General features: G+C 40.9%; 2 protein-coding genes across 2 annotated transcripts; both read left to right on the top strand.

The window, feature by feature from the left end:
* Positions 1-16,292: 16,292 nt before the first annotated feature.
* On the top strand, positions 16,293-18,224 carry LOC117526432 (homeobox protein HMX1-like). The gene is given in 4 exon segments (XM_034188504.1): positions 16,293-16,472; positions 16,475-16,663; positions 17,645-18,129; positions 18,131-18,224. Coding segments are annotated over 4 exon segments (825 nt in total). The 5' UTR covers positions 16,293-16,384; the 3' UTR covers positions 18,194-18,224.
* A 5,579-nt stretch (positions 18,225-23,803) lies between these two features.
* Positions 23,804-25,123, top strand: LOC117526345 (homeobox protein HMX2-like). The gene is made up of 2 exons (XM_034188413.1): positions 23,804-24,110; positions 24,253-25,123. Exons 1-2 carry the CDS (start codon positions 23,891-23,893, stop codon positions 24,816-24,818), a joined length of 786 nt encoding a protein of 261 aa, XP_034044304.1. The 5' UTR covers positions 23,804-23,890; the 3' UTR covers positions 24,819-25,123.
* The last annotated feature ends 2,203 nt before the right edge of the window (positions 25,124-27,326 follow it).

The raw sequence follows: 27,326 nt of genomic DNA, 5'->3' as shown, positions 1-27,326 counted from the left end.
GACGGGCGAAACCCGACACCGTCACTACGAGTTTTTACGTCATGCTTGACTGACTAATGGAACCAAAGCTCTCTTGATTTGTTTCCGTCTAACGTCTTCCACAGTGATGTTGCTGTACCGCTAGTTAGCATGCTAACATCACCGTAAGATGTCTCAGAGGTGTTATTTGGTTATAAAAAGACCATTTTTAGATTTTAGATATTTTACAAAATATGTAGGAAAAATGCCAAACGTATTTGATTTATACAGAAATACAGCTGTTTCAGAGAGTTTTCCACCATCTTGGATTTGTTTGTTTGAGCGAGCAGCCAGATGATGTCACAAGCCACGCTGTGGCTTGGAGCTAATGTGACCGTAGCGTTCGGTGGACGATGTGGTGAACATGTGAACTACTGGACTTCACCTGCTGGTTCTGCAACTTGTTCCCGGCTAAACGGTGGAATTCTTATGGAAGAGTCAGATTTGGGAGAGTTGTGCATGTGCTGTTGTGCGAGTTGCAAATCGCTTATGACAGGAGGGATTTGACAAAGTCCAGAGGCCTGTGGCGAGAGAGGAAACCACGGAACTTCATCCAATCATCAGGCAGAACAGCCGGGGCCGAACTCCGCAGTCGTCTCAAACTATCTAATCACGCTTCACATGCACAACGTTCTTCCTACATTGGTCTGGGAAAACTGGGATCTCATCGAAGTCGGAGATTCTTCACTGTGATTGGGATTTAGTAAAGAGAAAACTTAAGCTCTAGGAAAGTCAGAACTCAAACAGCCAAGGTGAGAGGTCAGTGAACTCAAGACCCAGGCTTCTCCAGCAGGCCCTTTAAAAATGCTCTGAAAAAGTGTAAACCTAAAATATTTAGCTGATTTTTTTAAAAACAGAAAGAAAAGTTTGAACAGAGGAAATGTAAATTGCGTATGATGATCACTATGTAAACAGGTGATGTTGTTGCTTTTCATGAATCTGATTTAAACTTATTTTTTAAAAACATGCCTTTTACTAATTTAATTTCAAAGCCGCAATGTAAAAAATGCTGACTAATAAACAGAGGTAATAACTCAGAAATACGTGACAACAATCATTACACTTGTATGCAAAAAATAAACAGAATATAGTGTTTTTGTCATATTTTTTGTCACTTTTGTAAAATAATAATTAAAAAAAAGACGAAGTGTTTAATAATAACTATTTCTTAAATCCAATTCAAAGCAACTGGTTTTGTATTTTTGATTGAGATAAGTAACATTTTCAGACGGACTAAATGGAAAAGAGTCTGCATTACTTTTCCATCTGAAAGACATATACAAAGCGCTTTAAAGTGATGCCTCACATTCACATGGATGTCAGTGTGCAGCCACGTAATACGTTTAACTAGACAATAGCAACAGTTTGGAGATTAAGAATCTTGCCCAAGCCCTTAGTGTTTTTTTTTTTTCAGACTGGGATTTGAACCAAGGATCCGCTGGTTTCAAGCCCACTTTAAACTCCAGAACATTACAATAATAATATAATAATAATAATAATAATAATAATAATAATAACAACAATAGCAGCTACACCTATAACACTGAAAAAGATTACCTTTAAAATAATATATAAAAATTGCAAAAACCAAATGATTGTCGTTGGAAATTCTTGAAATAAAGGAATGCCATTTTAAATGCCACTTGAGAAAACAGAAAATTAACAAACAACTACTTGAATTTCTGTTTTGATGTTTTATATGATTTTTAAAAAGTATAAAATTTGTTGAACAGAAACGCTTTTGGATTTAAATCCTAAAATGAAAACGCATTAAAATTAAGGTAATTGTTTTACTTTAAAAAATTTAAAATAAAACTTTTAAAAAAATTAAGTTTAAAGTTTTACTTTAAAAACTTTAAAATACTTTTTAAAAATTAAGATCAAGTTTTACTTTAAAAAAACTTTAAACTACTACCTGTTACAATATTTACAGTAAAATGTTACTTTAAAAACTTTAAAATACTACCTGTTAAAATATTTTAAGATAAAGTTTCACTTTAAAAAGTTTAAAATATTACTTTCTTAAAAGAAGAGAAATATCAATACAGGAATCCCCCCCCCCCCCCCCACCACCACCACACACACCACACACACACACACACACACACACACACACACACACATATGCACTGATTAAAGTGTATTTGCAGTTTTAATGAAATAGATCTGAAGCTGTATGACGAGAGTATTAGTTTAAGGTAAAACTTTCAGTTTTGTGTCAGTTATAAAATTATTTCAGATTAAAGATGACCTCTTTCTAATTCGAGATGACTGAATCTCCTTCAGCAGATCACTCGATGATGCTGCAGAGTCTTTGTACCTCTGGTGCTCAGTGAGGCCTCAAACTCACATTACATCTTGTTATTTTGTATTCCACAGATGATACCTACTACAAAATTCCCCTTAGGATGTGCCACAGATTGGGAATGTCGATGTCCTGCATCATGACTACTGCACGCCCCCAACAGCGAGTGGGGCCAGGTGGGGGAGGATCTGATTAAAGCGGCCCCTGACAGCACATTAAAGGGCCCAAATAAGTGGTATGGAGACTATAAGACGATGATTGTAGTCTGAGCGAGGCGCGGTGAAAATAGGCCAGGATGTGAGGTCAGGAGGCCGCCACGCACACTCAGGAAGTGTAGACATGGAAGAAGGGCGGAGCTTGGAGGAAGGTTGCGTGACAAGGATGAAGGAACACACTGCAGCCTGGCGTCTTACTAGCACACATGCACACGCCTCCACGTGCACTAAAATCCTCATGCACGCATACGTGCACGTACACAACTGGCTCTTTACTCTTTTATGTCGCTTCAAGTTAAGATATGCGACTCTGCTCCCCCTCGTTTGCTCCCGCGACTTGTCCAACCAAACCAAAGCCAGTTTTATCGTTAACACTGAAGTTGTTCTTACATTGTATATCTCTATGCTTTTTTTAAAAACTAAATATAATAATAATAATAATTTTAAAAAAAATCACACTTTTTTAATCTTCAAAATTAATCAAATTGAATTAATTAGTAATATTTTCAGGTTTCTTTTCACATAAAATCAATGAAATTACCATAATGTTCAACCTAGAGGGCACTTAGAGTTTGAACGAGTCTACAGTGAGATTAACCGTAATACAGACCAGCTGCAACAACAACCATACTGATGGAAAAAGAAACTGAATGTAAACCTGCACAATCTGATTACTTGAAGTACTGATGTTTGGTTAAATGTGTCACTGATTGTTGGGCTGAACCATGAGATCTAATTTCCACATTTTGTTTCAGTAGTGTTTCGATGTGTGACATATTAAATGCCTGTCCTTTACATTATCATTCCTGAACTAGTTTTTACCAAATTAAACAGTGATTAAAATTTTCCATGTAAGGCTGTGTGACATAGCATTTTGAATATTGCCTATATTTTACTCTATAATGTATTGCTACTGCCGCCTTTAATAAGCTATGCTATACAGGACACATTGTTTAGGCTAACTGGAGCTAGCTAACTACTTCCAACATAATTTGTCTTTACATGATGATCTGTCCATCAGTCACTGATGACGACGATATCTTGGACCAATATTAAAAGCTATAAGTAGTTATACTACATAGCACAATATTTACCTCCTCTGATTGAGAAAAAAGGAAACACCACGTGTTCACCTACAAAAACATGCACGATGTTCACAGGAGGTGACCTCAGTGCCGACTTATTACAAGCAGAAAATATAATAAGAATGAAAATAACTTCTTTTTTTTTTTTACCATTATTTCAAATAAGTGTTTTTGTTTCGGTGCAACCAAGGAGTTAAACTACTGAAAAGAGCATGAAGAACCTAACATCTGCATGTGAAGGTGCTAGCAACAGTCTGGTTTTTCATTTTTGTTTATCTGCTTAGATTCACCAGCTGCTGTTATTATTATTATTATTATTATTTTACACAGTGACTGCAGAGTTCATATTATGGTAGTTCAGATATTTGATGTAGAGTTTTCACCCACTTGCATGTATGACAGTACAAATGGCTGACTGGTGACTGTTATCAAGATATTCAAGTTGTTACATTTTATGATTGTGTAACATGTGTTGATTGTAGAATTTTCAGGATAAATCATAAATAGGTATTTTCATGTTACTCTGATAACATAACATCTGTTCTCTTTCTGTAACACTTTAAAAATTGGCAAAAGGGTTATTAGTAGCATTGTAGTAACATATCTTAAAAACTAGAGCCAATTAGCAATTTCAAACATTTTCATAAAAATAAAGCAAAACAGTCTGATGAAACTGTACATCTGTGTATTCATCAGTCATAAAATTAAGAGTGACTTTTTTATGACTTAAGTTTTGCTTGGTGTATTATATATTCATTTCAAATTAACATCTACTGTATAGTATTAAACACTTTCTGTATTTTTGAGCAAATTAAATTGTGCAATAATGCATTCAAGTGCATTTTAAGTTAAAATCTGAATATCATGTTTTTGGTGTCCTTAGATTAGATATTAAGTTTTGCTTCATGTATTACATTAAATCAAATTAACATCTGCTTTATTAATATTAAACATACTTTCTGTGTTATTTGTGCAATTAAGGTTGTGCAATAATGCATTAAAGTTAAAATATAATATCCATAACATGTCTGGTGTCCTTAAAATGCATTTTAAATTTTGTTTGGTGTATTATATCATTAATTCAACTTAACATCTGTTTTAGTAGTGCTAAATACACTTTTCTGTGCCATTTGTGCAAAGGAAGTTGTAGCATAATGCATTTAAGTACATTTCAAGTTACAATTTAAATATCAATAACATGCTTTTGGTGTCCTTCAATTGTATTTTAAATTTTGTTTGGTGTATTATATCATTAATTCAACTTAACATCTGTTTTAGTAGTACTAAATACACTTTTCTGTGCCATTTGTGCAAAGGAAGTTGCAGTATAATGCATTTAAGGGCATTTCAAGTTAAAATTTAAATATCGATAACATGTTTTTGGTGTCCTTCAATTGTATTTTAAATTTTTTGGTGTATTATATAATTTATTCAACTTAGCATCTGTTTTATTGTAAACATACTTTTCTGTGTTATTTGTGCAAATGAAGTTGTGCAATAATGCATTTAAGTGCATTTTAAGTTTAAATTTAAAAATCAACATGTTTTTGGTGTCCTTCAATTGTATTTTAAGTTCTGTTTGTTGGGGGTGCAGGGGGGCATGTTTTGCATGTTATATTACAAGTCCTCTGATTGTCCTTGCCTTGAATGTCACGCCTTCAGTGAGTGTATTACTTTGTAATTGTACATGTGTTTAAACGACGACTAAAAAGCACCGTGACTTATCGTTTGGTGGTTTGTATTAATGTGATTTGTTCCGTGGGGACTTTTGAGGAGCAGACGAGGCTCGGAGGGGAACAGAGGTCCCGGCTTTTCAGCCCTTTGCGCTGCACTGACGAGTTTGTCCTGACAGAGGTTAACGTACCGTAAAGAGGTTAAACAAACGGATATTACTGTCAGAACTCCTCGGCACACACATAAGACCTTAGAAAGTCAACAAAGTGGCAGCGACGGTCTCAGGTACTCGCCAAGAGAAGAGTGACACGAAATTCATGGCAAAGCCCAAAAATCTGTTGGAAAAGAAAAGCAGAATGTTTCTGTTGAGTTTCTTTCATTTGTGCTTGTGATGAAAGTGATCTTGGTAAATTTCCAAGTTTTACCCTAATTTACCAACACACTAAAAACCTCTAAATCCCCAAAACTCAACATTATGTGTCAAAACATGCAATCAGTAATTTTGTAGATAAGGTCTTAAAGTGTTTTACAGCATACAGCTGATTTCTTTTACATGTTGCTGATGTATTTATTTGTAGCAAGCGTTGTAACTGTTTGACATTGATGAGTTTCGTAAACTTTGCTTTCCTTCCAACAAATAGCAGTTGTTAATTTTTTCTACTCAAATCCTGCAGTGAGCCGTGGCCACACTCAGCTGTGCTAAACCACACAAACTGTAACTAAGTGCCCATACTGCCACCAGGATAACAGTTCATCATTAGTAATAATAATATAGCTTTTATTGTCATTGTACACATTCATACACACACACACACACACACATTCATACATACATACATAGACAAAAATTTGTCCTCTGCATTTAACCATCCTAATTACAGATGGACACAATTCAACCACTAGGAGCAGTGGTCAGCCACAGCTGAACGTCCAGGCCCAAATCCAAATCTGGAGATGTTGCCTTAGTCAGGGGATGAGAAAAGGAGCAGCCCTAAGAAAGTATTCACAGTGCTGCACTTTTTCCACATTTAGTTATGTTACAGCCTTATTCCAAAATGGATGAAATTCATTTTTTCCTCAAAATTCTACACACAATACCCCATAATGATAATGTGGTTGTTTCTTTTATTATTGCAAGTTTATTAAAATAAAAGTAATTATAAAAACTAAGAAATCACATGTACATAAGTATTCACAGCCTCAAAACTGAGCTCAGGTGCCTCCTGTTGCCACTGATCATCCTTGAGATGTTTCTACAGCTTAACTGGAGTCCACATGGGGTAAATTCAGTTGATTGAGGAAAGACACCTCCTGTGTACATATAAGGTCCCACAGTTGACAGTCAGAGCACAAACCAAACATGAAGTCAAAGGAACATTTCTGCTGCTTTGAAGGTCCCAGTGGCCTCCATCATCCATAAACGGAAGAAGTTCAGATCCACCAGGACTCTTCCTAGAGCTGGCCGCCCATCTAAACTGAGTGATCTGGGAGAAGGACCTTAGTCAGGGAGGTGACCAAGAACCTGATGATCATTCTATCAGAACTCCAGCATTCCTCTGTGGAGAGAGGAGAACCTTCCAGAAGGACAACCATCTCTGTAGCAATCCACCAATCAGGCCTGTATGGTAGAGTGGCCAGACGGAAGCCACTCCTTAGTAAAAGGCACATGGCAGCCCAAATGGAGTTTGACAAAAGACACCTGAAGGACCCTCAGACCAGGAGAAACACAATTCTCTGGTCTGATGAGACAAAGACTGAACTCTTTGGCGTCATGTTTGGAGGAAATCAGGCACCATCCCTACAGTGAAGCATGGTGGTGGCAGCATCATGCTGTGGGGATGTTTTTCAGCAGCAGGAACTGGGAGACTAGTCACCATGGTTTGCTAGGCAACAACTTAGGAGGCTTCAAACTACTATAAGTAATAATGTATAAATACTGAATCTATGTTTGAGTGTTGTTTGTCTTCTGTTTATCAACTCCAAAATATTGAATTTGCATCATTAACACTATATGACCTGTAACTACATATATATATTAGCATAAAATATCAAAAAGGGCAACATGGTGCTCGACCTTTTTAAAAAAAGGGTCTGCACTTGCTTGAAAAATAAAGGTTAATGCTTGCAGTTGTTGTATTAAAACTAAATTAATTCTTTGCAGTTTCACAATCCTCCGATAAATTAACCTACAAGAACAATTGAAGAATGTTCTCATAAATCTTAATAAACAAATAGAATCATGCAAGGTTATCAGAGCCAACTGCAAAAAGTGGCAGATTCTGGGATTTCCTCATGTTTACTGCTTATCATCCGCTGTGTGGGGTTTGTTGGAAACAACCAGATGTTCTGGCGTGAAAAACGTTATGAACTTTATATCCTAAAAGGAAACAATGTATGTCGAGGGATAAAACTGAGTTGGTTTTTTTTTTTATAAATCTTTGCACTTACAGGCTTGAAATCCCTTCACAGGTCATAAAGACACTAAAACTAAAGTCCGCTGAGCTCTGCTTGGAGATCTTCATCCGGCATTCCTGCAGCAAGTCTTAGCGCCCTGATATGGAGCTGAAAAGGCCTTGCTCAGGTCTGGTATTTGTAGGCTGTATGCCGTTGACTTGCACTGAGAGGAAAGGGAACGACACAGATTACAGGCAATTAAAGCCCACTTATGTTAGTCCACCGGCGTCACAAAGTCTGGCCAAGAACGCTCACCTCGGCTCAACCATCAACCGGGACAAACTACAGCATCAACTTATAATGTACGGTGAATTATTAATGCTGCAGCTCACAGCTTGGCTCAGCCGTGCACGCCCTCGCTGACAACGCCGAGGAGTAAAATGTTCAATTTGACAGGATCCTAAACATAGAAACACCCCTCGAACTTTGGACCTGCCTTTGAACACGGTGGAAATGAACGTTAATGCGGGAAGATTTTATTGATTTATTTTCAAACAAACTTCATCAGACACCGTTGATGGTTCCACGTAAGGTGCTGACCGATGCATCAGAGCCGTCGACACACTGAGCCTTCAGTTAAAGGACAACCCGCTGCTCCACCTGAGCCGTTGCTGATCTTTGCAGCTGAGCTTCCAACCAGCAGCAGAACAGCTGAGACATCTGAACAGCTACGAACAGACAGCAAGTTAAAACTTAGTCTGATTCAGGCAAAAACGTTATGATGACCAGTTGGATTTATGGTTTTTATTTTTTGCCTGTTCTGTGCATTTACTAAATTTAATGTGGACTCTGAGAAGATGAAAACCGGAAGTGGTCCTGTTCCCGTTAACGGGAATCTGTTGGTCCTGTTGTGAAAGTGTAGGAACACGGACCCACAACAGGGGGCGTAAAAGAACGGGCAATGGATAAGCCAAACAGTAACAATTTAATGTTGTAAATTGTGCACAACGGAATACAGACAACAACCAGTTTGGAACTACAGTCAATTACGTTGGGTGACATGTGGGCAGGCTTGAGGATAGGAGACGCCCGTCCAGAACCGAGCCGGATCCCACACGGCCCTCACCGCCAACGTATCTGAAGAACACCGGAGCCGTCAAGTCCTGGGTCCCCAGGTGGTCACCATCTCCAGCTGTCAGACCTGGTACTGCTGGCAGAGAACAGAAACAGTACAGGTGAGTGTGAGTACGCACACTCAGTAATCCCACAGTCTGTGTTCTTTTGGGAGGGAGCACCTCCACCTCCAGTCACACACTCGTGCAGCTCCTGTCTAACCACTTATCTGGTTGGGGTGTGAAGCGAAGCCGTCGCTGATCACACCAAACGCCAATCCCACAGATAAGGCAACACCCACAGGAAAACGGCTGCAAAGAAGTTCAGACTATTAGTCAGCGTTAAATACAGCAGAGAAATTACCTCCAAGGTAGCTGATTTCTCGGCGGGGGCGAGGTGGAGTTGCAGTCCGGCCTTTATGGTGATGGTGTTGAGTAGTGGATGAGTGACAGCTGGTACGGAAGATGAGTGACAGCTGTCACTCCCGGTCGCTCTGATGCCCTCTCCTGCTTGAAGCCCGCACTTCAAGCAGGCCGCCATCTTGTGGTGGGGGCCAGCAGACCTCCTCTTCAGCGGCCCACACAACAGGTCCGTCTCGTTGTGATAAAGGCACAGACAGGAAGCAGCGTCAGTAACGTCAGTAACGTCAGTAAGGTCAGTAAGGTCAGTAACGTCTGCTCTAATGACACAAGTGTTTGTGTTTCAGGCGCATTGCATGTTGTTCACCATGAGAGGCGCCAAGCAAACCCAGACAAACATCTGAATGGGTTCATTTTTAACAGAAATTTGATTTGCTTATTATTTATTTGTGTTTCTCACAGAAAAGACTAAAAAAGGTCTTAACGTGAATAACATCAGGTCAGTGTCAAGTTCACAGTGAAGACTTTAATGTAAACTCTGCTGTGGACACACCTGAGGAGACACACGTCTTATGCCTGTGTCAACTTCACTCACTGTGTCCTCCTGCCTCACGGTGTCCTCCTGTCCCATAGTATCTGTTTGTCTCACTCTGCCTGTCTGTCTCACTCTGCCCGTCTGTCTCACTGTGCCATCTGTCTTGCCATTCCTGCCCATCTCATTGTGCCAGTCTATCTTGCTGTCCCCGCCTGTTTCACTGTCCCCATCTGATTCATTGTCCCTGTCCGTCTCATTGTGCCAGTCTATCATGCTGTCTCTTGTCTGTCTCACTGTCCCCATCTGTCTCACTGTCCCTGCCAGTCTCATTGTGCCAGTCTATCTTGCTGTCTCTGTCTGTCTCACTGTCCTCATCTCTCACTGTCCCTGTCCGTCTCATTGTGCCAGTCTATCTTGCTGTCTCTGTCTGTCTCACTGTCCCCATCTGTCTCACTGTCCCTGTCCGTCTTTATGCCAGTCTAGCTTGCTGTCTCTGTCTGTTTCACTGTCCCCATCTGACTCACTGTCCCTGCCAGTCTCATTGTGCCAGTCTATCTTGCTGTCTCTGTCTGTATCACTGTCCTCATCTCTCACTGTCCCTGTCCGTCTCATTGTGCCAGTCTATCTTGCTGTCTCTGTCTGTCTCACTGTCCCCATCTGTCTCACTGTCCCTGTCCGTCTTTATGCCAGTCTAGCTTGCTGTCTCTGTCTGTTTCACTGTCCCCATCTGACTCACTGTCCCTGCCAGTCTCATTGTGCCAGTCTATATTGCTGTCCCCGCCTGTTTCACTGTCCCCATCTGACTCACTATCCCTGTCCGTCTCATTGTGTCAGTCTGTCTTGCTGTCCCCATCTGTCTCACTGTCCACATCTGACTCACTGTCCTTGCCCGTCTCATTGTGCCAGTCTATCTTGCGCTCCACATCTCTCTCACTGTGCCCACTGGTCTCTCTGTCCCCGTCAGTCTCACTCTTCCCGTCTGTCTCACTGTTCCCTGTGTGATGAAGTAGGTCAGACTGTCTCCACTCTGATGTTCCGTAAACGCCTGCTGACAGTTATCGACCACAGACCCATTAAAGTCACACTACAGACGGAGCACGGCGGCCGTCAGAGAACAGCAGTTATTATCCAATAAATTTCTAAATTGACAGTCATAAAAACATTGGATGAGTCACTCTTTGAATTATTTGAAGCAACAATATTTCTTCTACCCTTTAGGTTTTTGCATATTTATGATTTGAGTTGTCATAATAGGAAGACGAACGGACACTCAGCCTCATGTTTGGCACCGAATCATAAAATTAATTTGTGATTCAGTGAGATCTGGTTGAAGCCAGAGCTCCTGGAGGGAACCCACAGGAACATGCAAACTCCACACAGAAAGGACCAGTTGGGAAGTGATCCCATGACCTTCTTGCTGCGAGGCAAAGTGCTAACCACTAATCCACTGTGCCGCTCCGTTTCTGCTTTTTGGGATTTGTGTCTATGATAAGAAACATATTTTCTAAATATGATTTATGTTACTTATGACCCCCTGTGACACATTTTGGGTCCCCTTTAACATAGAAGTGCCCCTATGCTCCTACAGATCAGACACCTAGGCCTCTTGGATGTTAAGATATAAAAAGAAACATCTTTTTTGGACCATGTTTTCCTTGACCTTTGACCAAACTACTATAAAATCTAGTCACCTCCAGATATCTATTCCAGTAATCACCCTACCATGTTTGAAGGAACTCCATCCAGGTATTTTGGAGTTATCAGGTCCACACACGCACACACGTGGGAAACAGTACCCTGCTTCACCAGGGTAAAAATACAGCAGGCCAGGGTGAGTACTTTGTCCCGCGGACTACCAATACATGGACATTTTTGCAAACTGAAAGGTCGACGTTGTGTTTCTTTGTCAGAATTCCTTTTTGAAATAAAATACTCAGTTACAGTCATCACGAGGACCAGAAACTGTTTTATATTTCTGCAGCACAGTCACTTTTACTTTAAAAACCCTGCAGTTTGGTGTCAGCAGCGTCTGACAGACGTCTTCCGCTTCCTGTTGGAATAACGACCAATACAAACATTCCGTTTGGAAGTGCAGAGACCAGGATGCACTAAGACCTGGAAACAGCCGTCGAAACACGGACAATTTAAAGCAGCTGCCTCCTGAAGCGCACTGATGAGGCGTGTGTGTGTGTGTGTGTGTGTGTTTCCGTTCTGAGCTGTGTCAGCTCTGCGGCGGCGTGGAGGAGACCAGGCTGCAGGTATCAGGCCTCACACTCCAAGAAGGCTGGATAAGGATCAGCAGAGGAGAAGAAAGTCAGCAGAGGGCCTCTGGGTGCAAGGTGTGTCCCCCAGAGCATGAAGCAGGGCATCACGGCCTTCAGACCGACCTGTGTGCACGGAGAAACCTGATCCAGTGCAGGATTTTAACACAAGCTCAAGTTCAACAGAAAGCGACTCAAACCATCATCATGTGGTTGATTTTCACTTCTGAAAACTCCTTTTTTTTTTTTTAAATTCAACTCTGTGCACGCTTTGCACCATCATTTTATGAATGAGAAGCAAATTATTGCAGAATTACTGCTTCAAAATGCTCTGTAATTATCAGTGACTGGCACAGGCGGCTCTAGGAAGGGGTTTGATGGGGCTGTGGACACCCCGAGAAAATTAACATTTGCCATTCACAATCTCTATTCAACCTCAGTTTCCCCATGTTCTCTGACTGATCTGGTGCTATAGCACCCCATACTGTCACAGCGTGCTCTGCACTGGAATCAAGTGAACAAGTTCACACTTCTCTCAAAGTGCAACATCTATTTTTCTCATGTATTAATTTGCTTTGGTACACAAGCCTGATTAGAATACATAATTTCATTTAATAATAAGCAGAAACTAGACTGTTTAAAATTAAGCAACAGGAGGGAAAACTGTGCAGCATTCTTACAGAGTGAAGAATGGCGCCACCTGAAGGAGAACAGTGTCTGTGTCTATTTTCTTACATTTTATTAGCTCTTTCGATTGTTTTGCATGCATGTTTTCCCAAATTTTAGACATTTGTATTTGTGTCCTCTTAGAATATTAACAGTTTTGACTTTTGGTCAACAAATGCTGTCCTAAAACCCAGGAGTTGTGAATTGTAAATGTAATTAAAATGCGTTAATTGGCATTTTAAAGCTAACTGTGCAGGATTTAGGGCATTTATTAACAGAAAGTGAATATAGCTTTCACAACCATCTATCTGCTCATTGGTGTATGATGACCTGCAATAAATAAATAATTTGATGTGTTTTCATGAGCTTTGAATGACTCCATATCAGACATTTTCAACAGTAAATTTATTAAACCCACAGCAGAACAAAAGTAGGGCTCGTGCGCAGACCTCCACCAAAACTAGTTTCAAATTTCACAAATTTTTACCTAGGAAACAATGTCAAGGTCAAAGTCCTGTTCAAAATGGCTTTTCATAAGCTAAAATAAAATACAAAATATACATCAAAAGGCTTTTCAATGTTAAAAATCAAATATCTGTTAAATCAGCCATACGGATCAGATGCGGATCAAACTTAGTTTATTCACTGAGAGTGCCAGTTTGAACCTCATTGTCACAATGGGAGCGACTGAGGCACTTTTGATTGAGATATAATGTACAATATACATTAAATGGGGTTTTCAATATTAAATTTAAGTGGTCACAAAATCCACAATCCGGATCAGATCCAGATCAAACTTTGTCAGGCGATAGTCAGTGCCAGTATTTCAAATATGAGAGTGATTGGGGCATGTTTGATTAAATGGCTACACAATCCATAATCCAGATCAGATCCAGATCAAACTGTCAGGCAATACTGAGTGCTAATCTGCACCTCACTTCCAAATATGAGAGTGATTTGAGCACGTTTGATTAAGATATAATGTAAAATATACATTAAATGGGTTTTCAATGTTTAAATTTAAATGGCCACAAAATCTGTAATCTGGATCAGATCCAGATCAAACTTTGTCAGTCGATAAAGGATGCCATCCTACATAAAGCTCTCAGATATGAAAGAATTCAGTCTTTTTTGACAGAGTTATGATTTTTTTGTTATTCATTCAATGTTAAAGAGATTTTTCCAATTTTCCAAAATTTTTTCCTGACTTTAACCTATGACCTCGAAAATGGAATCATTCTTGCCTGTCAGGAATTCAAATGCAATTCAAATTCAAATGAATTTCAATTCAACTGAAATTAATAATAGTAAAAAAAATAATAATAATAATAATAATAATAATAATTTTGTTTCCTAGTATGGCACAGAGAAACAAGCGGCACTATAAATGCACATCAAATGTTGTGATATGATGTTGCTTACTGAAAGAAACATTACAGGACGAGTATACGGGAGCAAGCTGCCCGCGCACGGCTCACATTCCTGTTGGCAGCTGTGAGTGTTGGGATGAAGAGCAGCTCCACGGATGATCCTCTGTCAAAGGGCAACTCCAGCCTGAGGGTGGGAGGAGAGGGTGCGCACTAAAGGTCAGGGAGGCAAATAAAAAGCTCCAACGTCTTTACCATTTGAAGAAAAATGGTAAAGACCGCCCGACAGCATTTGCTTAAATGTTTTAGATTACAGACTTATCTCGATTCGTATGTTTAACACTGGAAACATATCAGATCGTCTTAGTCAGTGAACTTCTGTACATGGGGCCTGGAGATAAAAGCACAAGTGCAACACACACACACACACACACATACACACACGCACACGCACACACACAGATTTACATACACTCTTGCATAAATGTCAAGGCAACATTATCTTTCACTGGTTTCTTTGAACTCTGTTCATTTTTGGCCAGGATTTCCATCTAATTTGGGGTTTTCTGTTATTAATTCAGAGCTAATGAAAGTTCCAAATTGTCTCAACTTGCCAACACCTCTTTAAGTTCCTATTAGTCGTCACGATTGACTGCAGCTGGTGGCGTCTCTGTGCCAACATAAAAAAAGTCTTTGATTGACAGCCCTCATTGGAATGATCAACGCGGTAGTGAGTTGTTTGGTCACAATAACGAGAGGCATGTTTGGAGAAGTCAAGGTGAAAACACGTTCCATCACATGAGCTCTTTACCAGGTGTTAGCATGGTGCTGGTGGAGCTGGTGCATTGCACGAAGCGGCTGGAAGAAATAAGAAGGATGACAGAACTCCTCAGATAAACCTCAACCCATGAATCTTCAAACACAACTGGGTGTTCCAACAGGACAATGACCCCAAACACACATCAGCGCTGCTTGTGCGATGGGACACTCTGCTTATAGATGGTGTCCTCGCTAAGAAACTAACAAATTTAATTGAACATCACCAATTCTGCCAATAAAAGTGGTCAAATCTCCCACCAGAATTCTACCGCAAGCATCTAGTTGGGTGGAAGACGCTAAGGGACATTCACCAAAATATAAGGAGTCCCCCCATGTATTTTTTAAACTGCAACCCCCAGACCCAGATATGTGGCAGAAAATGATGAATGAGTCACGTGACACACATTTATGCAGACAGAGTCTCAAAGCTCTGATTCTGGAAAAGCAGTAATGTCACATTTTTCACTTTAGAGACCAAGTGTTAAGTGTTAAAGGACTGGGGGTGTGTATATATATATATATATATATATATAATATATATAGATATATATATATATATATGCACACACATATTTTTATTTCATTGCAACTTTACAAAGAAACCTGTAGAACAGGTAGCTCATAAAAAAACAACTTATTTCAGTTAACTTGATTGAAATATGTATATTATCCCCACATAATCAGAATGTGTCCAACTAACATTTGTTTATAGTCACTAAAAAGGAAACATTATTTAAATATGTGCATCAGTTACACATGATCAGAATGTCTCCAAATATTTTTTTTTTTATTTTGACAACAGATGTTTTAAATCATGTAAATCCACAGACTTTTTTTCAATACACTCAAAAAAATGACTCATTGAATAAACTCAATTCATTATGTGCAGAATTTCCATGTAATAAATATATGTAGCCCCAACTCAAATAAAGTGCATCCATGCCAGGTAATTTAATTTCAATTTAGTTGGGACTACATATATTTATTACATGGAAATCCAATCTAATGAGTCAGTTTTTGGAGTATACAGAGGAAAATTATGTTAGCTGGACACAATCTTGTGTGGGATCAATGTACAAATTTATCACATAAAATAAACGAATATTTATTTATGTATGTTGCCATGAAAGCTAAATTAAGAGTGTGTGATATAGTCCGACTCGATAAAGAATACGGAGGTCTGCGCTGGATTTATGGAACAATAATTGACCCAAATAGGGAGTCCCGTCCACGCGCACAGGGTCTCTCCTACCTGTCTCTGCGTGTCCCCGAGGGGACGTCACTGCTGCACGTAAACTCACGCCGGATGACGCAGTCAGTCCTTTCCGTGGAAAAGCCCCATTTGCTTTGCGCTCGTCCAATCGCTGGATGGCTTCGACTCGTCAAGCGTTTGACGTGACGTTCCACTCCACTTCACTGCTTCCATCCAACGCAGGGGACATGCGGGTCCCGTCTCCGGCTCCCGGTTCGAGAGGCGACGCTTGAAATCAGCGCCTGCAGTCTGCGGGTCGCCTTTACGCACAATCAGAACCGTTCAGTTTTGCGTAATTGCGCCCTAGGCTTTTGAGAAATCATGCAGGAGAGGCCGACGTGCAATCAGACGCGCACTTCATCGAGGGCGGCGTCGTTTTTCATCGAAAATCTACTCGGCAGAGGACGGGATGGCGAGAGCCGGCGTCGGACAACCCGGGGGACGCGGGTTTGGAGACTGTGTCCAACAGTCGACTTGACGCACAGGGCGGAAACATCAGCAGCACAGCCCGGTCAGCGTGCAGGGACTTACCGTTACCGTGGTACCGCAGGGGACCTGTCCTCAACTTTAGGGGTTTGAAAATGTCACACGCAGACTGCAGTGAGTATGACGCTGACTGACGACAGTTTGTTCTCAGCATATTTTCTATCTGCAGATAGAAAAAAAAAAAAATCGGCAGAACGCATGGTCAGTAACTCTTTCTGTATCAGTCAAAAAAGAAGATCCCTGACAAATCTAGATTTGATAATTTTAGATTTTTGCAAATTGTCATTTTTATTTCTAATTAGTAATGGAGAATTTGCGCCGCTGCGTCCGAGGTTTTCGCGTTCGTCTGGCACATCACATGCGGCTTTTCGCTTCATTAAATAAAACAATCTAGACCAGATTGCTCTCGCCGTCCCCGTTTTTTCACTCATATTTCCTAAACGCGATCGTGTCCATTTTAGAAGTTGTCTTTTCCATGACATCACTATAAATGCAAACTGACTAGGCGATTTTTCTTCGTTTCCTCGTTCGATCCGTAACCGATTCTGAAGTTACATGTGGATTAGACGTACAACTGTCCAAAGTAGACCCACGGCAGGTGAGTAGCGCGTCAGAATAATAACAACAACAACAACAACAATAATAATAATTTAAAAATGGTTTTACGCAGAGTTTAATGTGTGCGTAATGAGTTCGCCATGTGCCTGGCGTGCCCACGGAGTCAAAACAAAGTGCCCTTTACATTTGAAATGTCCTCATATAAAATGCCAATAACGCCGTGCTCAAGTTCAACGTCCAACCAGCAATAAAATTGAATAAATTGTATATTTTCACTTTTAAATAACGTCCCTATATTGTGCGAACCAAAACAAAATTGCGCAGCATTAACCCGGAGCACATCAAATGTCTAGCCAAGAATCAACTTCACAACACCCAAAGTCGTGCACTATGAATCCTGCTTCAAACCCTCCGCGCCCTGAAAACAAGTTAAAAAAAAAAACTTAATTAAAATATATTTAAATGGAACTCGAACATATTTTAGAGCTGTGATTAGTCTGATTTGTTGGTCACAGTTTGTATTTTTTCCTCTTTCAGGTCCCAGTCATCGTGTAAGTCCAGAAGATCCGTGTTCCAGAGGTTCCCCCGCGGTATCCGAGCCGATGACGGAGGGCAGCGACGAAACCGACGGCAAGACGGACGACAACGAGGACGCGCACATCAGTTTCGACGCGCAGTCTGACCAGAGTCCCACGCGCAAGAAGAAGACCCGGACCGTGTTCAGCCGCACTCAGGTGTTCCAGCTGGAGTCAACCTTCGACGTGAAACGGTACCTGAGCAGCTCGGAGAGGGCGGGGCTGGCTGCGTCCCTCCAGCTGACGGAGACGCAGGTCAAAATCTGGTTCCAGAACCGGAGGAATAAGTGGAAACGACAGCTGGCGGCGGACCTGGAGGCCGCACATGTTCCGAGCCCGGCTCAACGGATTGTCCGGGTTCCGATACTGTATCACGAAGGCCCCACATCCATGTTGGGCTTCAGCCTGAGCGGACACCAAGTGGGTTTCCCAAACTCCATCAGTTACCCCCCTCTCCTCCTTTGCGCACTCCATGAGCATTTTGCGGTCGCAGATGACGGGCCTGGTGTGAAGACTGTTTCAGATCAACACAAACTGTTTCAAAAACATGACACCGAGTCGTGCATAACCCAGTGACGCAAGAACCTTTAACCCAGTCCAAAGACCTCAAGGGACACCGTGATGATAGTTCATCACCAACATCATCTTTTGAGATGTCAAACAGGGGCCGAGGCTCTTCCTGGGCTGTGTGACTGCGCACCTGCAAACTTTTTCAAGACACCTTTTCCAGCTTTGTCACTTTTCACGTCATGGGAACAATAAATTAAAACAAACAAACAAACAAACAAAAAACACTCGTTTGTCTGTTTCTCTGATTTCAGCACTGGAGTCAAAAAGTTTAGATTCCTTTCAAAAGTGCAAAGAATTAAAATTCCATCTTTTATGCAGAAAATACGATGACCTATTCATTGAATAAATTGGAATTTAGATCTTTAGACATTAAAATTTCTAAAATGATGCCTTTTAAACTCAGTGACAAATCTCTACAAAATGTTAAAAGCAAATAATAGCATGTATGGGTTTGAGAACTCTGGAGTATAACAACAAAACCATTACTTTTTACAGCCAGTATTATTTATTTGAATTAAGTCAGGGGGATGGTCACAGCAACATGTCGGACTTCTTTGCCACCAATCATCAGAAAATATAAACAGTGTGGTGCTGCGTGCTGCACATAAAGCTGTCTGGAGTTGGTGAGGGAAGCCACCAAGACCCCAGATGACTGAAGGTGTTCAAGGCTTCTGTGGCTGTGATCAGAGAAACTGTGCATTGTGCAACTTTTGTACATTATATCACCAGTTTCACAAGTTCATGATGGAGTGGAGGATTTTCTGTAAAAGATGTGGAATTTCAGCAGAGATTTCACCTGTTTTCCTGTAACTCCACTCCACCATGTTCTAACTGGTGAAGCAAGACACAAAATTGCACTATGCTTAATTTCTCCAGTCCCAGCCAGAAGCCCATGATGACTCCCCCAGAGTTGTCATTGATGTCTTGGTGGCTTCCCTCACTAGTCTCCTTCTTGCAGTCGCTTCGTTTTCCGTGAACTGCCTATTCAACACTGATTTGCTGTACAGCATCATACTGTTTGTATTTCATATGAAGTCCAAGACCTATTCAGTGACTTGGAAATGTTCATGTATTCATCCCATGACTCGTCCAAAGAAACCTGACTGTGAAAGTGATGGTTAGTTGCGTTATAATAAAGAGTGTCCATACTTAGGAATTACATTATTTTGGCTTAGTTTTTTTTTTATTTCATGTTGGAGAGAACTGTTTTCATGGTGATCTTAAATAGCTTCATTTTCAAAATGGTAAAAGGATTGCATTTATATAGTGTTTTTAAATCTGAATCAGAAGTTGAAAGCACTTTACAATGATGTTTCATATTCAACCATTCACACAGACACACCAATGTCAGGTTCCTGCCATGCAAGACATTTACTACACACCAGGAGCAATATGGGGATTAAGGACCTTGCCCAAGGGTCCTCACTGAATTTGCAGTCAGGCTGAGGTTTGAACTGAAGATCCTCTGGTCTCGAGCCCGACGCTTAACCACAAGACCATCACCAAAATGTTAATGTGGAAAAATCTGTATTCAGTAACTAAAAAAAAAGTGATAGAAAATAGCAATGTTTAAAGGCCCAAAGGTGTGCAAAATTTTTCCATTCCACTCATTTTTTGTAATTATCTCCATCATTTATAAAAATAATTTAGGATTTTTTTCCCCCCACTGCATCTATACTTTGGTTGATCAGGCTGCATAAAATGAGGAAACACGTTGACATCACACTCTAAAATTCAGCCAAAAATGGAATGATAACTGAATTTTTAAAAGGATGTTTTCAAATTTTGGAGAAGTTTTTTTTTAAAGCATAAAATTAAAACGGGGGGGGGGGGGGGGGGCTGAAGATAGATACAAGTTTGTGAATTTGAGATATTTTTATAACATTACACAAAACATATATTTCATGTTTTTGATATGAATACAGATATGTAACAGCACTGACACAATTAATAAATAAAAAATTGTAACACACAAACAGACCATCTTAAAGCCTCACATTTTCATGCTTTGTATTTTAAATCTCACTAGATAAATAAAAAAACATGACTTAGATTGCAATGTACGGCAAGACCACAAGAATACTGTCAACATGAATATAAAAAAATATATATTTTATCTGTACTGTAAAAAAAAAAAAAGCACATAAACAAAGCTGGTCAAACCAAAATAAAAAATGTAAAATTTTAATGTAAGCAACCACAAAAAATTCACATTAGGTTTCTTCATATATATATATATATATATATATATATATATATATATATATATATACACAACCCCTGGCAAAAATTATGGAATCACTGGCCTCGGATGATGTTCATTCAGTTGTTTAATTTTGTAGAAAAAAAAGCAGATCACAGACATGACACAAAACTAAAGTCATTTTAAATGGCAACTTTCTGGCTTTAAGAAACACTATAAGAATTCAAGAAAAAAAGATTGTGACAGTCAGTAACGGTTACTTTTTTAGACCAAGCAGAGGAAAAAAATATAGAATCACTCAATTCTGAGGAATAAATTATGGAATCACCCTGTAAATTTTCATCCCCCAAACTAACACCTGCATCAATCAGATCTGCTCGTTGACATTGACCCTATGTGTCTTTTGCAAGGAATGTTTTCACAGTTTTTGCTCTATGGCAAGATGCATTATCATCTTGAAAAATGATTTCATCATCCCCAAACATCCTTTCAATTGTCCAAAATATCAACGTAAACTGTGCATTTATTGATGATGTAATGACAGCCATCTCCCCAGTGCCTTTACCTGACATGCAGCCCCATATCATCAATGACTGTGGAAATGTACATGTTCTCTTCAGGCAGTCACCTTTATAAATCTCATTGGAACGGCACCAAACAAAAGTTCCAGCATCATCACCTTGCCCAATGCAAATTCGAGATTCATCACTGAGTATGACTTTCATCCAGTCATCCACAGTCCATGATTGCTTTTCCTTAGCCCATTGTAAACTTGTTTTTTTCTGTTTAGGTGTTAATGATGGCTTTCGTTTAGCTTTTCTGTATGTAAATCCCATTTCCTTTAGGCAGTTTCTTACAGTTCGGTCACAGACATTGACTCCAGTTTCCTCCCATTCATTCCTCATTTGTTTTGTTGTGCATTTTTCGATTTTTGAGACATATTGCTTTAAGTTTCTGTCTTGACGCTTTGATGTCTTCCTTGGTCTACCAGTATGTTTGCCTTTAACAACCTTCCCATGTTGTTTGTATTTGGTCCAGAGTTTAGACACAGCTGACTGTGAACAACCAACATCTTTTGCAACATTGCGTGATGATTACCCTCTTTTAAGAGTTTGATAATCCTCTCCTTTGTTTCAATTGACATCTCTCATGTTGGAGCCATGATTCATGTCAGTCCACTTGGTGCAACAGCTCTCCAAGGTGTGTTCACTCCTTTTTAGATGCAGACTAACGAGCAGATCTGATATGATGCAGGTGTTAGTTTGGGGATGAAAATTTACAGGGTGATTCCATAATTTTTTTCCTCTGCTTGGTCTAAAAAAAGTAACCGTTACTGACTGCCACAATCTTTTTTTCTTGATTTCTTATAGTGTTTCTTAAAGCCAGAAAGTTGCCATTTGAAATTACTTTAGTTTTGTGTCATGTCTGTGATCTGCTTTTTTTCTACAAAATTAAACAACTGAATGAACATCCTCCGAGGCCGGTGATTCCATAATTTTTGCCAGGGGTTGTATATATATATATATATATATATATATAATTTAGTTAATTGCCACTTTTTTAAAGTTTGGAGCCCTATGTGATCATTTATTGACTTCAATCACACAACTGTATCTTCCAAACTTCATCATTTGGTGCAAATAGTCAGGCAACTGGAGGTCTGGGGGCCAAACACAGCCCTAACTTTTCATAAATCAGGCCCACAGAAAAATTCCACTTAGACTAAATTAAAAATTAAAATTTTTCAGTTATTTTAGTAGTGACCATCAGCACAAAACATGCAACCATGAAGAGGTTTTTAACCATGTTGATGTGTTTGTCACAGAGATTACTCAATTTCCAGACTAGTTCTGATGAAACTTGATGCAGGTGTGACGTATGGGGCAAGAAAAAAAAAAAACAGTTTAATTTAATTTACATATAAAACACCAAATCACAATACAAGTCACCCCAAGACCTATGTTAATGCATAGACTAAAAAAAACAAAACAAAATCCTACCTTTGTACATCTACGTGGGAGGAGCAGAGACTGAAGTTTAGGAGTTGGTTGTATTTGTGTCATTTGATCAGACACACGAGCAGCCAGAGCAAAACCCTCCATGGAGTAATAATGATCCATCGAGCGTGGTCAGAATTATGATTTTCTGCTTCATCAGATTTTTGTGATGTCATAAGGTGAGAATGACTGAGATAAAAGGAAGATTCAGATCAGCACCAAGATCTCAAATTTTCTTCACTGTTTGTGAACTGTGTCAGTGACAATGAGACCGTATCAAAGAAGATTTTTTTAAAGCAGATTCGAAAAGTGTTCACTGAATGATTGGTGGCTTATTAATTAAATGTAATTACTACAGTAATTACCAAGTTGAGTGAAAATCAGCACCTCCAAATCCGAGGCCATGGTTCTTGACCGGAAAAAGGTGCTTTGCCCTCTTCAGGTCGGTGGAGTGTCCTTGCCTCAAGTGGAGGAGTTTAAGTATCTCGGGGTCTTGTTCACGAGTGAGGGACAGATGGAGCGTGAGATCGATAGACGGATCGGTGCAGCATCTGCAGTGATGCGGTCGCTGTATCGGACCGTCATGGTGAAGAGAGAGCTGAGTAGGGGGGCAAAGCTCTCGATTTACCGATCGATCTACGTTCCGATCCTCACCTATGGTCATGAGATTTGGCTCATGACCGAAAGAACGAGATTGCGAGTACAAGCGGCCGAGATGAGTTTCCTCCGCAGGGTGGCTGGGTGCTCCCTTAGAGATAGGGTGAGGAGCTCGGTCAGTCGGGAGGAGCTCGGAGTCGAGCCGCTGCTCCTCTACATCGAAAGGAGTCAGTTGAGGTGGCTCAGGCATCTTTTCCGGATGCCCCTTGGAAGCCTCGCTGGAGAGGTGTTCTGGGCACGTCCCACTGGGAGTTGGCCCCGGGGAAGACCCAGGACACGCTGGAGGGACTACATCTCTCGGTTGGCTTGGGAACGCCTTGGGGTTCCCCTGGAGGAGCTGAAGGAGGTGTGTGTGGATCGGGAGGTCCCGCGACCCGACTCCGGATAAAGTGGAAGAAAATGGATGGATGGATGGATGGAGTTGGAGTTTCAGATGTGACGTCACAGGTGGCCTGGGTGATTTTTTTTTTTTTTTTAAAGAAACAGGGACTATTCAAAGATCATCCCGGTTTTCCAGGAACCTCAAAGCGCTGCGGCCCTCGAGGATGAGGAGAGAGTGGGGGTGAATGGAGGAGCCGTCTCCTCCCATCCCTGCGCCGTCATTGGCTGCAATCCCACGCTCCTTTTAACCAATCAGTGACGAGAAAACGCGCTCCATCCGGAGTGCGCAGACGAACTCCACTCAGTGGCTGCTACTATGGTGCGCGAAGCATCAGCGCGTTAGAGATTAACGGTTCGGATTTAACGACGCGTGCCGGCAGCGGAGGACCACTCGGAGAATATGAACAAAGCGGACGGACCATGTCGACCCGCCGCCTCTCTGACGTTCACCATTGACAGCATCCTCAACCTGAAGACGAGCGGGCGGCGCTGTGACAGCTGTCACCACGCGGGAGCGCACGGTGACGCTGCCGCAGCCGTGCGTAAAGACGCCATCCAGAGTCAGCACGCGGCCCAGAAGGGACGGGACCCGGAGTCGGACAGCAGGCTTCATGAAACCGGTAAGAGTTGTGGTGATTTGGTAGCTGCCCCTCATGCGCCGTTACGCACAGTGGTGACGTGAGGAGGTGACAGTTTTGGGGCAGCTCGCAGCTCACACGTAAACACATCGTGTGGTTAATCATGACCGAATTGTGCCCGCAGACTTGATCACCGACTGCAGCGGATCTGAATCCGCCGGAGACCCGACGAAGGCGACGGAGGTGCGCTTCGAGAGCGGGGACAGCAGCTGCGACGACAGCAGCTCCACCACCGCGACGCGCGTGGCCACGCACAAAGGGAGCAGCAGCCCCTCCAAGAAAAACAAAGTGATTACCAAAAAGAAAACGCGCACGATTTTCTCCAAGAGACAGATCTTCCAGCTGGAGTCTACCTTCGACATGAAGCGCTACCTGAGCAGCGCAGAGCGCGCGTGCCTGGCCAGCTCCCTGCAGCTGACCGAGACTCAGGTCAAAATCTGGTTTCAGAACCGCAGGAATAAATTGAAACGGCAGATCTCCACCGAAATGGACGGACCCGTTACAGAGTTCCCCGAAGCCGGGAAAGCCGTGGTGGTGGGCCAACTTCCGGCCCTGTACAAAGAGAACAACCTGCTGGGGCGATGCCTGCTGCCCATGCCTCTGCCCGTCGTTTACCCAGGAAGCACCGCGCCTTACCTCTGCTTCTCCAACGCCAGCAAGTACTTCAGCGTGTACGACGCGGACGTATGATGGATTTTAGCCGATCCACCTCCCACAATAGACACTTTTTGGCGGCTTGATGCCACGTGTGACGCAGTTTAAGGTGTTTGTCAGGCCGCGGCCTTACTGATCAGGAAGTCTGCAAGTAGGAGGAGTAGTTACATATCACACAGCTGCAAGCAAAAGACTGGGCAACCCTGGGAAAAATAAAGAAATGTCGCATTTCCCCCCTTTAAAAAATTCGGTTCAAGGAAATTAAAAATATATATTTAGTTTTAAAATAAATGCGTTTATTATCTAAATTAAATACCAGTATGAAACACACACACACACACGTTTGCAGCCAGTTGGCTTTAAGCGGAGCTACAACAAAATCATGTACAATTTGAAAAATTTAATCATTTCAATAAAGTGTGGCACTTAAAAAAATTCGGATCATGATGTAGATATTCGTTTATGTTGTTTTTTTTTTTCCTCCAATGTGATTCAGTGCCACAGAAAATTACATTTTCCCAGGTTTACTCGCACTTTTACATACAGCTATAATTATAAGATGATTCTGGATTATTTATTTTTTTATTTCGTATAAAACTACACACAAACACTTTTTTTTTTTTTTTTTTTGGAACAGCAGACTGCGTTAATCCTCGCCTGCGGAGGCCGAAAACGGCATCAATGCCACATTTTATTGTTTACATTACTTTTTAACATTTTGCAGACTAAGCCACCAAAGAAATTACTCGCTTTTGCATGCATCTTCATGTATCATAAATTTTTAATTACTGAAATTATATATGTATTTAAATGAATGTAATTAACATTTTTATTCTCTTTCACGCATGTCTATTTTTTTTCTGAGTATCATACTATTCCTTTGCCTAAAGGGTCATTACACCTTTACTAAACTGTAATTAAAACGTTAAAAAAATTTCTAGAATTGATTCAGTATTTTCAGATCAATACTTAGGTCACTAAAGGCTGATTATTGGAGTAATGGTGACATGCAGCAAGTTTATTGATGCAAAGAGGGGGGAAAAAAAATCACTGCAAATTTAAATGAGGTCGTGAGCGAAGATGACAGTGTTTGTAAGTGCTGAACATTATAAATTACAGGGGAAAAAAGAGAGTAACAAAAAACCAAATCAAAACAAAAATCATTGGTCTCTTTAGGGTAAACTGGGATAAGACCCTGACTTTTATTCTTTTCTACATATGCTATACACACACACACACACACACACACACACACACACACACACACACACACACACACACACACACACACACACACACACACACACACACACACACACACACACACACACACACACACATATAAACACACACAAAAACACACACACTGTATGGGTCTTTACAATTGATTAAAAAGAAAAAAAATACACGCATAAACAGACTTTTGTCTGATTAAATGTACCAGTGTTGAATGTTAAGATTCATAGGAGTTTGTTGCAAATATTAAGATCAATTTTTTGTTTTGTTTTTAATAATGACATTCTGTTCATTGTCAGGTTTGCTGATGATCATTAAAAATGACAAAACTGTTCTGTTAGTTATGTGGCACAAAGTCAGAGATCAAACTTTATGGTCTTTAATTCAGGCGGATCACAAAACATAAAATTTAGAAATGCACAACTCCCATAAAATTACATACCAGAATAACCCCAGCTGCCCTTTGTTTTTAAAAAAGGGAAAGTTTTTAATTTTCAGTTTCTTTGATGATGAATCAAATTTTTTTGCATGATTTGTAAAATGTGCATCCCAGCAGTCACAAGGCATGAGGTGGGGCTCACCCTGGACAGAACACCAGTCTGTCGCAGGGTCACCTACAGACAATTTAAAGTTTCAGTCCACCTAACCTGCATGTCTTTGGATGTGGGAGGAAGCCGGAGCACCCGGAGGAAACCCACGCAAACACAGGGAGAACTCCACACAGAAAGACCACAGGTGGGAATCGATCCCATGAGCTTCTTGCTGTGAGGCAACAGTGCCAACCACTAAGTCACTGTGCTGCCTGGATAGAAGAACTAATTTTGGGATTTGTAAATTAATTTGGTTAGACCTTTGTAAAACCAAAAAATGAGGAAAATTCGTGTTTTTTTTTGTTTTTTTTTTTAAACATACTTTAAATTAGAACATATATTACTGAATTGGGGCAGCACAGTGGATTAGTGGTTAGCACTGTTGCCTCACAGTAAGAAGGTTGTGGAACTGATTCCCACCTGTGTCCTTTCTGTGTGGAGTTTGCATGTTCTCCCCGTGTTTGTGTGGGTTTCCTCCGGGTGCTCCGGCTTCCTCCCACATCCAAAAACATGCAGGTTAGGTGGACTGGAAACTTTAAATTGTCCATAGGTGTGAATGTGTGTTTGTCTCTATGTGACCCTGCAACAGACTGGTGTCCTGTCCAGGGTGAACCCCCCCACTCATGCCCTGTGACTGCTGGGACAGGCTCCAACCCCCTGTGACCTTTATTTGGAGTAAGCGGTTGACAGTGAGTGAATGAATACTGAATTGTTGCAG

This window comes from Thalassophryne amazonica, chromosome 15 (assembly GCF_902500255.1).
Source record: "Thalassophryne amazonica chromosome 15, fThaAma1.1, whole genome shotgun sequence".
In the NCBI taxonomy this organism is placed as follows: Eukaryota; Metazoa; Chordata; class Actinopteri; order Batrachoidiformes; family Batrachoididae; genus Thalassophryne; species Thalassophryne amazonica.
The sequence above is the reverse complement of the archived record's forward strand: the minus strand, read 5'-3'. Positions and strand labels throughout refer to the sequence as shown.

Coding starts and splice junctions, on each gene's coding strand:
- LOC117526345 (XM_034188413.1), top strand. CDS start 23,891: ATGAACAAAGCGGACGGACCATGTCGACCCGCCGCCTCTCTGACGTTC. Junction 24,111..24,252: donor CAGCAGGCTTCATGAAACCG/GTAAGAGTTGTG, acceptor TTGTGCCCGCAG/ACTTGATCACCGACTGCAGC.